The 11,263-nt window shown below is 31.4% G+C and overlaps 2 protein-coding genes across 2 annotated transcripts; both read left to right on the top strand.

Annotated features, from left to right (window-relative positions):
* Positions 1-1,009: 1,009 nt before the first annotated feature.
* LOC124838548 (lysophospholipid acyltransferase 1-like) lies at positions 1,010-4,989 on the top strand. Its single transcript, XM_088104899.1, has 8 exons — positions 1,010-1,484; positions 1,568-1,623; positions 1,777-1,997; positions 2,353-2,761; positions 3,607-3,692; positions 4,061-4,124; positions 4,202-4,320; positions 4,459-4,989. Exons 1-8 carry the CDS (start codon positions 1,189-1,191, stop codon positions 4,597-4,599), a joined length of 1,392 nt encoding a protein of 463 aa, XP_087961025.1. The 5' UTR covers positions 1,010-1,188; the 3' UTR covers positions 4,600-4,989.
* Positions 4,990-7,213: 2,224 nt separating this feature from the next.
* LOC124838689 (BAG family molecular chaperone regulator 1-like) lies at positions 7,214-9,269 on the top strand. Its single transcript, XM_088104898.1, has 5 exons — positions 7,214-7,365; positions 7,569-7,811; positions 8,107-8,363; positions 8,508-8,651; positions 8,752-9,269. Exons 2-5 carry the CDS (start codon positions 7,607-7,609, stop codon positions 8,956-8,958), a joined length of 813 nt encoding a protein of 270 aa, XP_087961024.1. The 5' UTR covers positions 7,214-7,365; positions 7,569-7,606; the 3' UTR covers positions 8,959-9,269.
* The last annotated feature ends 1,994 nt before the right edge of the window (positions 9,270-11,263 follow it).

The following is an 11,263-nucleotide window of genomic DNA, read 5'->3' as shown; positions in this document are numbered from 1 at the left end:
AGTCCATCTTTGGCTGATCATTATAGACCAAACAATTTTGGTCATCTATCATTTGGCCGACCTCTTGACATATCATCCGTGATCGATCATCTTAATCAAATAACATGACAGACTGATTACATAATTATCAGATTAATGTAATAGTAATTACGAATCAACGTTGATTAATGTATGATTGAGTCGTGATTAGAAAAATAAAAATATAAAAACATATAACAACTATTAAAAGTAAAGTTTTTAACTATGACTTTCAAATACATCCATCAGTACATTATTACCGTTGATCAATTATCTACTCACTTTATTGTTTGAGTATTTCTCTAGATATAATCCTACAAGTTGGAAACCAAACAGCTAACCTTGATTGTACCCTAAACAATTATATTATTAATTTTATTATTTTTAATTTAATATTTTTAAAAATTTAACCATATATAAAACTGTTTATAAAATAAATAAAAAATATTTATAATAAAATTATAAAAAATATTTATACTATAATAATGATAATAATAATTTTATTAATTTTTATAATTTTATGATATGTGTTTTCACTAATTTTGTAAGGTAATGGTTATAAAGTTTAATACATGGTGAGATATAAATGTAGCATTCGTCGTCGAATAACAATGCTAATAATATTTTTAAGATTATATTTATAAGTAAAAAATAAAAAGATCCCACAAGAAAAGTATAAATTTATTAAAATAACACATTAAATGGAAAAGTCGTTTACATATAAAATAAAGTTTTAAAAGAGCAATTATTAAAACGATATTAAATGTTTGACACAGTATTTACTTATTGTATAATACGAGGATAAAATAAGGATATACTGAAAGGAGGCTTTGTTTGGTTTCACCAAGAACAAGTAATAATCGAATTATATTTATTTTGTTTTGTTTTACTGAGGAAAACACAAACGTGAGTAAAAACGTTGACGGAGTTTCCTAAGACGATAGAAGGAACGAAGATCTGTGCGAAATTGCGGTCACGCAAAGGGGCTGGCATCATGTGTGTGGTACTTGGAAGGTGTTGTGAGGGGTACACATGTCATTTCACGAATATTCTGATCGATTAAGAGGTTCAATCTCAAAGATTGTGTTTGTTGAAGGATAGAAAGAGAACAGGACTAGAAGAAGCCAAATATCACTCCCACCTACTATTCTTCTATTTCCATTCCAAGCCATGGCCATGGATTCCATGGCCGCTTCCATCGGAGTCTCCGTACCGGTGCTCCGCTTCCTCCTTTGCTTCGCCGCCACAGTTCCCCTTAGTTTTATCTGCCGCTTCCTACCCCGCGGCCTCCCCAAGCACCTTTACTCCGCCACCGTCGGTGTCGTCCTCTCCTACCTCTCCTTCGGCGTCTCCTCCAACCTCCACTTCCTCGTACCTATGTTCCTTGGCTATGCCTCCATGCTCCTCTTTCGTCCCCGATGCGGCATCCTCACTTTCTTCCTCGGATTTGGTTACCTCATTGGCTGGTATAATCGATCTATTTTCTCATTGCAATTTAATTGTCCCTCTCTTTGACCTAGCACCGCGTTTCTGACTGTCTCTTCTGCAGCCACGTTTATTACATGAGCGGCGATGCATGGAAGGAAGGTGGCATCGATGCCACTGGTGAGCGCAAATTTATGATTTCTTATTTTATTTATTTAATTTTTGGATTCAGGAATGAGGGGTTTAACTGACTTTTATTATTACTGTGGTAACGTTAATTCTGGTGATGGTTGGTTGGTTTGATCATTAATTGTGTGGTTGGTTTGGAAATAGGTGCCTTGATGGTTTTGACGCTCAAGGTTATATCCTGTGCGGTTAATTACAACGATGGATTGTTGAAAGAGGAGGGCTTGCGCGAGGCCCAGAAGAAGTTCCGTTTGGTCAAGTTGCCTTCGCTGCTTGAGTACATTGGTTACTGTCTCTGCTGTGGCAGTCACTTTGCTGGTCCTGTTTATGAAATGAAGGATTATCTTGATTGGGCAGAAGAAAAAGGGGTATTCTTATTGTTTATTTTGATTTTGGATAATGACGATTAGACTGATGAGGCATGGTGTACTATGGCTAGTGGATAACCTTGCTCGTAATGTAGTCAGGCTTTGATTTCTAAACCCTTGTGTATGGAAATTTTTTGTCAGGATATGTCATTTCTAGGCCTGTAGTCAGGGTTTAGTTTTTGGCTACCGAGTAGTGATACCCTGCTGCAAAAATAATAGCATTGAATGCCCAATTTTCCTTAAATTTAAATAAAAATTCAGGGGCAGTTTCTCATTTTCTGTGCTGATACGTTATGAATTACCGGTCTCCTATTTGTTATTTTAAGCCTAGTATTTATTATTGTTGTAATTGCAGATTTGGAGCCCTGAAGCAAAAGGGCCATCGCCCTCACCTTATGGGGCAACCATCCGGGCTCTCCTCCAAGCTGGGTTTTGTATGGCCATGTATTTAAACCTCGTGCCTCATTTTCCTCTGTCCAAGTTTACTGATCCTACCTACCATGAATGGTGTTTCTGGAAAAAATTAAGTTACCAGTATATGTCTGGCTTTACTGCACGCTGGAAGTATTATTTCATTTGGTCAATATCAGAAGCTTCTATAATTATCTCTGGCCTGGGTTTCAGTGGCTGGACTGATTCGTCCCCACCAAAACCACGATGGGACCGGGCCAAAAATGTAGATATAATAGGTGTTGAGTTTGCAAAGAGTGCAGTTACAATCCCAGCTGTTTGGAATATTCAAGTCAGCACCTGGCTTCGTCACTGTGAGTTTTTTGCCATGAGATTGAATGCTTTCATTGCGGGGTTTGATTAGTTATCTCAGTAGGATATAGACACTGTTCAGGTTTGGGCATGAAGTTTAGTTTATGGTCCTAGCTGCATCATTTTTAAGTTTTGGTTACAATTTGGATATATTATTTTTTGTGTTTACTTCTGAATTTGGATAAACTTTCCAATGAGAAAATAAAGAAAAGGTAAAATGCATTATGTTTTTCCTGTGAGCTAAAAATCAGTTTTGAATATGTTAAATGAAAGAACTTGTATAAAGTTGAAGTACATAAGTTGATTTTTATTTATGAAAGAAACATAAATAGTTTCTCTTCAAGTATTTATTAAGGTGTTTATCAAAACATGGCCTTAAGGGGAACTTTGTATCATGAATTAGTTGGTTCATATTATTAATATCTCTTCTTGAGGTAAAAATCAGTTTTGAAGATGTTAAATGAAAGAACTTATAGAGTTACATAAGATGATTTTGATTGGTGAAGGAAGCTTAATTACTTTTAACTTCATTACATTCTTCTCCTACTACTTTATTTATGAAGATGTTTATCAAAAGAGGGACTTAGTTGGAACTTTGTATCATGGATTACTTGGGTCAGATTAATAATCCCGCTTCTTGAATTAGAACATGGTTTTTGTTTACAGTAAATTATTGTATGATCAAGCTATCAACCCTCGACCAGTTGATTTTCATTTTTTTGTTCATCTCGTAGGCTTTGCTAGATACAAAATTAAAGTTGATGTAAATTACCTATTTATATGTCATTCGTAGAGGTTGACAATGAAATATAAAATATTAATGTTGCTATTGTTTGGGTTTTGGTAGATGTTTATGAGAGGCTTATTCAGCATGGGAAGAAACCAGGTTTCTTTCAGCTACTTGCCACCCAGACCGTTAGTGCTGTTTGGCATGTGAGTAAAATTTTAGCAGCATTTTACATTGATTGTTTCTATTGTACTGTACGTTGGTATTTGCATTATTATTGCTTCAAGCTTACTATATTTGCAAATGTATGTATAGTTTTTTAGGAAAAACTAATTATTAGACAAATAATCATTACACTTGTTAATAAGCAGTATGAGATAGATGAGGTGATGTATAAATATATCTATTAATTTCTTCTGCTACGTTATTTGGGAAAAGAAATCCATTTTAGCCAGCTGAAGAAGGAACTGTTGCGTGAAACAACTTTGGTGTGCTGGTTTTAATATGGTCTATCTATGCTCTATGTAAGGATTTGTGACAGTTTTTTTCTAACAGTTTGACTTTATCGTTGTAGGGCCTGTACCCTGGATACATAATATTCTTTGTTCAATCTGCATTAATGATTGCTGGTTCCAGAGGTATATGCTGATTTTTGCTCATTTGTTATCTTTTATTCGGTTAATTAACTTGAGTTGCTGTGTTTCTATGGAAACAGTCATTTACAGATGGCAGCAAGCTGTGCCTCCGACAATGGCTCTGGCTAAGAATGTCCTTGTGATTATGAATTTTGCCTATACGCTTTTGGTTCTAAATTACTCTTGCGTTGGTTTCATGGTTCGTCCACTTTCTCTCCCTCGTAAACCGCAAAAACACTAACACCCACAGTTACAACTTATATTTTCAGGCTTAAAAATGCTAATATGGATTTCAAGGTTTTTTACATGTTTTTATTGTTTAATTATATTTGAATAGGTGTTAAGTCTGAATGAAACTCTTGCCTCGTATGGAAGTGTGTATTACGTTGGGACCATTATTCCTGTTGTTACGATTCTTCTTGGTAAAGTAATCAAACCTGCAAGGCCTGCTAGATCCAAAGCTCAGAAGGAACAGTGAGGTAGACAATGCTGTTTTATTCTTGTTGGAATTTTTGAAATTGGATTAGGATAATGTGGGACAACGGGTTTCCAGCTTCCACAGCTTTTCTGCCCCTGGTTTTCAATCTCTTGTAACAGCTGCCTTGGTCTTGAAAAAATGGCTGGGCTCTTTCATATTCCTGGCTTTAGCATTGAGTTGTATTTCTGTGATAAGAAAACATCCTGTTGGCAGGTTTTATAAAAGCAGTTACTGGCGAGATTTTAGGAACATTTGTATTTCTGTGATTTCTCTCTACTTTCAGATCTCGTGACAATTACTGCAAGAGGCTATATTTTTCAAAATCTTAACTGTAGACAAATATGCAGATACTCTGAAGTGTGGTAGCCAACTGTGCTATTTAGTTTTCAACCCACCCCATCATTTGTTGTCATTTTGTACAAAGTGATGCATGCCTTGTTGCCCAGTAAAACTTTTGGATATGAGCTGCCTATCACAGGTCTAAGAATTTCATGTCTGGGACAGTGCTTTACCTTAAAATATCTTACCTGGATGGAGATATATCATAATATGAGCTATTATTATTAGAAGAAAGGAACAGTGAGGGAGAGCGAAAAGTTTATAGAAGAAACGAGATTATTAAGTTTGTTTGAAGATGAATTGAGATTATTTAATCCATCAATTCAACCATTTTTCATCCTAATCTATTCCTGGCGACTTGTTAGCTGGTTTCTCAAGAGTTTATGCTCTTAAAATGACACTAATGCTTTTAAATGAACAAAGAATTGGATTTATGTTTGAATGGATTCACATATTTCTTGCTTTGGTCAATGAGATTTACACATCCTTGTAACCAATTTCAGTATTATTTTTAGAGTGATATAAGTGCTCTCATTTTAGTGCAGATATCTTTCTTTTTCTTTTTACCTTGTCATATAATATGCCTATATATTGTGATATGTCCATTAGTCAAATCCTGCAGCAGATCTCATGCTGTCATAGTATAGATAGAGACAGCATTATGTTCAGGGAAGCAAACGATTGTAGGGACCACTTGCATGTTTTCCTTTTATTACCGTTCAGTTATTTCCAACCTTCTCTTGAAGGATTTTCTTTGTTACTTATACATTGAATGTACTTAGATTTCATGGCACCATATTTACAGCATCAATATAAAGATGCTCTTCAGCTAACACGGGGGATCATCTTTCGCTTTCTCCTGTTTTGTGAGGACAAACCTCCTCTTTTATCTTTTCTTTGATAAGTTAGTGTAGGTTTTTTTTTTTCATTGGGCTGTTTAGCTTTTTTGATAAAAAATGCCTATTAAACATCTTGTAAAGTAAAATGATTTTCTTAAACTAATTATTTATTTAATGAATAATTTCACGTTTGATATCAAATCGATCTTTTAATTCCTAAGGGATTCAAATTCTTGTGTTTATTTTAGGATTTGTGAGATATTTTTTGGCTATTAATTTAATGTCTTAAATGTATCAAATGCTATCCAATTTTGCAAATCATCTCAATTCAAATCTGTTAATTAAAACAAAATCTCGGGGGTGTAGCCCGTTGGAGCTGGTTCCCATTCCGAGTAACTTAAAACTAATTTTCTAATATACTTATAAAATAAAAATATTTTGATATAATGAATATAAAATATATATTTTTCATCTTCTTCAACATAATATAACTGAATACGTAATTACAGAGTAATAATTAAGTATTTCAAATTTCGTAACAAATAATTAATAAATATGACATTTATCGCAGTAACAAGCTGACAGTAATTGTGAGAGACCACGCAGGCTTAAATTGTTGCTCTGACTTTGGTGATATGCTCTTACAAGGGTATTAAACATTGTGCACTGAGTAGGAATATTCTTAATTTTGTTTTAGGACGAGACAGTGCTAAGTACATAGACACCAGCAAACTGGCTCCAGATTTTGCTTTCATTTTTTTTCTGTACTATTCAGTTTTTTTTTGTCATTCAGTTGCTTTTACCCTAACAATTATGCTGAAGAAATTAGTATTTCTTGTTGAAACATTGTGTAGTTTTCTGTTTCAACATATAGATAAGAGAAACAGAAGACGAGAAGGTAAAAAAAAAAGTTATAGAAAACATGTTAATTTTTATACAAACAATAGAATTACCTAACCGTATATCTACCTTTCCTTCTTTTTTACTTTACATTTCAGGTAACATGAAAGATAAGTTAGGAAAGTATATTGCATTAGTTTTTGTGTAAATAAAAAAAGAAAAAGAAAATTGACAATTTTCCAACCAATAAAAAATCATAATAAATATGATTTTTAAGATATACATTATAAGAATGAACATGCTTCATCTCTCATAAATTTGTTTTTGGTAAGTTCTTAATTTTCTTTTAAGTTGATGTATGATATTTGATTGGATATCAAGTTGTAAAAAGTAAGCTAAGATTGACACAATTTGATGTAGAATACGTGAAACATAAAAGCAAAAACACACACAATTTATGGTTCAAAATTTTCATTAATTAATTCTCTTCCAACGCGTAATCAAATCTGATTTTACTTTTTTTCTCTCTTAGCATGTTTTTTCCTTTTATTCTTTTCTTCAAAATTCTGACACTTTATGCAGCTGCTTCTCATTTTCTATTTGTTTTTTTCCTTTTCTTTTTATATTTTCTTTCACTTATCCCATTATCATAGTATTTGTCAGTCGGTTTCTTTTCTCTTCTCCATTCTCTCTGTTTTTTTGCCTCCACCACCGACTGCTAATTTTCGCTAGCTTCACCAAACTCAAGGTTTGTACCTTTCTCTACCTTTTAAATTATTCTAATCTTACTTCTCTGTTCCTTTTGTTTTTCTACTCTTTCTTCTCTTTTATTTTCCATAGTTAAGGTTCTTTCTTTCTCTCTTTGGTTTTCTTCCTTCCCAGAGAGAATCTCTTTTTTAGATGTCCTTTTTTTCTCAGAGAAAACACAAGGTCATTCTCTTCTTTTTGCAGCCATAAAACTTTGGTTTTGGTCAAAGCCCACGCACAACATGTTTTCTAGCAGCAGAAGAGGTGACGTTGCTGGTCATGGCAACACAGACATCTCTGAGTGGGAAGTAAGACCAGGAGGTATGGTGGTGCAGAAACGTAGCCCAGATGTGAATCAAAATTTCACATCTAAATCCACCATCAAAGTCATAGTGAAATATGGATCATCCTATCACCATATTCAAATCAGCTCTCATGCAAGCTTTGGTAAATTCATTGTTAGAAATTTCTCTCTTTTTTCTTGTTTCAAAGTTTAGTTTCATTCACTCACAACTAATTAGTACTGGGAATCATCAGTTAGTATAATTTTGGTGGTTATTGTAAAAAAAACTTTAAAAAAATAGTATATTTATCATGAATGAGTATAAGATAATGTCATGGTACATGGAGATTCCTGATTGAATTATACTTTATACTGCATATACTTTTATTTTTTTCATTTTCTTTCACAAATTATTGTACAAGTTGATGAATTATTGAATGTGGTTCTTTGGGGGTGCAGGAGAATTGAAGAAAATATTAACAGAACCTACTGGACTGCATGTTCAGGATCAGAAGTTGATTTACAAGAACAAGGAGAGAGATTCGAAGTCATATCTTGATGTTGAGAGAGTCAAAGATGGGTCAAAATTGGTGCTTCTTGTGGACATTGAGAGCAGAGAAAGAAGGATTCTTGAGAAGTTAAAAATTATAAAGAAGGAAAAGACTTCAAAATCTTTGACAGAAATAAAGCTAAAGGTTGACAAACTATGCAAGAAGGTACTAAGTTTCATAAATTATATGGACATTTTCACTATTAATTTCTGCGGTGTGAACTGTAGTACCTATTTTTCCTACTGATTAATGTCTTTGATTACTTGAAATTGGACTGATTAATGTCTTTGATTACTTGAAATTGGACAGGTTGCAGCTTTGGAGGCTGATGCTTCCACAGGGGTTATAACAGAGTTAGATGTGGAGACTTTGACTGAAAATTTGATGAGAACATTGATTGCATTGGATGAAATTTATGGTGAAGGTGAACTGGAGCTGCAGAGAAGAGAATTGGTACTAACTCTGATCTTAAAAACAGCTGAAATATATATCAACTGATATTAAAAATTATTTATTTCACTAACATTGTATGTTTGAAAACAAAAATGTGAAGGTTAGGAGAGTTCAGAAACACATTGAGACTCTAGATATGCTGAGAATGACAAGGCAAAATTCAATTACCCTTAAAAAGGATGAAAACAAGAGAAAGGTGAATTATGGTGTTGAGTTTCAGAAGAGGCAGGGAAATCCTAAGCAGCAGCAACCAATGCAACATTCTGACTCTGTTGTGGTGACCACAAAATGGGAAACTTTTGATTAAGGCTTTTGGATTTATAATCAGAATGCTTCACTCACATTAAGAATGTATCAGTGAGTCATCATGTGATTGAGGATTGCTTTTCCTTAAAAGAAATGATTAATCTCTCATTGTAAGACTGCAAATCAGAATAATGTGTAGATCACAATATTTTCTCTGTACATCTATTTGCACCCTTTTAATGTATTTTAAAGGTGCTTAATGGTAGGTGTAAAAAAAAGAGTGAAGTAAAAACTGACTGGAAAACCCAAAGAGACTAGTTATTTTAAGAATTGATGGTTGGTGTTTCTTTAATTAATATCATTTACAGACAATTTTATGCCATTTTTAATAGTATTATTTATATTAATTAATTTATCTCATAAATTTCTTTCATTCTCTGGCTATTTCTTTACGGGTAAGAAACTTTGTTTTCCTCTTTGGATATTCCTAACTCTATTGGGTGATTTCTGCCTATGACTGTATGTTTGTGTTTAGTTGTGGCTCTTTTCTTCTTTTCCTTCTGATACAGTGAGTAGGGACCATATCAGTAATAAATAATTGTTCTTTCTCGTTTCAAAAATCAAAATATTTTTTTTCTTTTCTTTTGCCAATCACCTTAACTGACCTGGGAAAAATTATTTGTACTTTCTATTGTTTGATGTATGGTCTTGTGTCTTTATTATTCTCATATTCTTTCTCTTGATATTTTCTTTATTATAGTTTAAAAATTAACCACTTTTCATTTTTTTTATTTTTGTAAGACATTTTCAATGAAGTATTTATTTATTTTTTGTTCACATTAAATATTATAACTCTATGTTTTTTTTATAATAAATAACATTTTTTTAATAATTACTAATAATAAAATAAAGTCGATATATCAGTTATGTTATTTTAAAATTTTAATAAAATATTTGTTTTTGACATTTATTTTAGGTTAAGATTTACTTATATTAAGAACTGAATAAATATTGAACAAAATTATTTTTGTATCTGACTATTTGCTCAAATTCCAAGTTTCAATGTTCGATTTTATAAAACAAAATATTATGTGAATTTTTATTTAATATTTTAAAAATTTATAATTTTTAATCAATGATTAAATTTATGAAGAATGTACAGCTTAGATCCCTTATATTATATTAAGAAAAGATGGTATGACAAAATATATATTTTGAATTGTTAAATGCTTTTGAAGTTATAAATTATGAAAATTGACTGTGTTTATAGGGAAAACCTGTGTAATGTAGGGAGCACTGAGTACTATTTGACTTCCTATTTTAAATGTTTTTACATTGTCATACATTTTAATTTCATAATACAGAGGAGTAAAATCAATATAATTTTTAATATATTATCTTTTGTTAATTAAACTTTTTTCATGAGAATACAAACAATGCATTCTTTAATACAATTTTAACAAGTTATCTCTTATTGATTATTTTCTTAAAGTATAACTCAAGTCATTTAAAGTTAGACTAAAACCTAATTTTTTTTTTTAAAAAAATAGTTAATAAAAGTCATATGCACAAAATCGTGTGTATACACATATAATATTAATGCAAAATTAAGATAATTATAGGTTTATAAATATCTATTCCATTCTAATTTATATAAATAAACACTCCCTAAAATTATATTTTTGAAAATTTAGATGTATAAACAGTTTTAACACTACAAAAATTTTAAAATTTATTTTATAATTAGGTTTCCTTTAAAAAAAATGTTTGTAGTATAAAATTAAAAACCAACTACTTAATTAGAAAAAAATAGACATATATTTTAAAATATAATATTGATTATAAACAATTAATGTAGGACACACATTACACATTATTATTTTTATTTTTATTTTTAATTAGGAAAATCATCCATAAATATATACTGTACTTGTCCTTTTCTCTTTCTGCCTTTAGTAGAATGACAGAAAGAAATAAAATTTCAATAAATATATAACAAACATTTTTGGGTTATTAAACTTTTATTTGTTCACTGGAGCTTAACTTTGCTATTCAAACCTCCTTGTTGCTATTCAAGCCTCCTTGTTGCTATTTAAACCTTGAAGTTGAAAGTATGTATTTTCTAGAAAAAATGTCCCTAAAAACCGAAATTTTATTTACCTCAGATTAAGTAAAAATTTATAATATATATTATATACATTTTGATAACTTTAATGTTTTATTAAAAAAAATAACTTTAAACCTAATTTAAATTTACAAAATTGACCTATAAGATAATATAATACTTATATACTTTCCTATGTATTTACTAATATCTTGGAGATGTGTAATTCTTATTATTTGGGACAGTTTCTTACTCATTGTCT

Source organism: Vigna umbellata, chromosome 1, assembly GCF_029865625.1.
Source record: "Vigna umbellata cultivar VRB3 chromosome 1, Vumbellata_1.0, whole genome shotgun sequence".
NCBI classification, from domain to species: Eukaryota; Viridiplantae; Streptophyta; class Magnoliopsida; order Fabales; family Fabaceae; genus Vigna; species Vigna umbellata.
This window is presented reverse-complemented; position numbering and strand designations above follow the sequence as displayed.

Coding starts and splice junctions, on each gene's coding strand:
- LOC124838548 (XM_088104899.1), top strand. CDS start 1,189: ATGGCCATGGATTCCATGGCCGCTTCCATCGGAGTCTCCGTACCGGTG. Junction 4,125..4,201: donor AATGATTGCTGGTTCCAGAG/GTATATGCTGAT, acceptor CTATGGAAACAG/TCATTTACAGATGGCAGCAA. Junction 4,321..4,458: donor ACTCTTGCGTTGGTTTCATG/GTTCGTCCACTT, acceptor ATATTTGAATAG/GTGTTAAGTCTGAATGAAAC.
- LOC124838689 (XM_088104898.1), top strand. CDS start 7,607: ATGTTTTCTAGCAGCAGAAGAGGTGACGTTGCTGGTCATGGCAACACA. Junction 7,812..8,106: donor CAGCTCTCATGCAAGCTTTG/GTAAATTCATTG, acceptor TTGGGGGTGCAG/GAGAATTGAAGAAAATATTA. Junction 8,652..8,751: donor AGCTGCAGAGAAGAGAATTG/GTACTAACTCTG, acceptor AAAAATGTGAAG/GTTAGGAGAGTTCAGAAACA.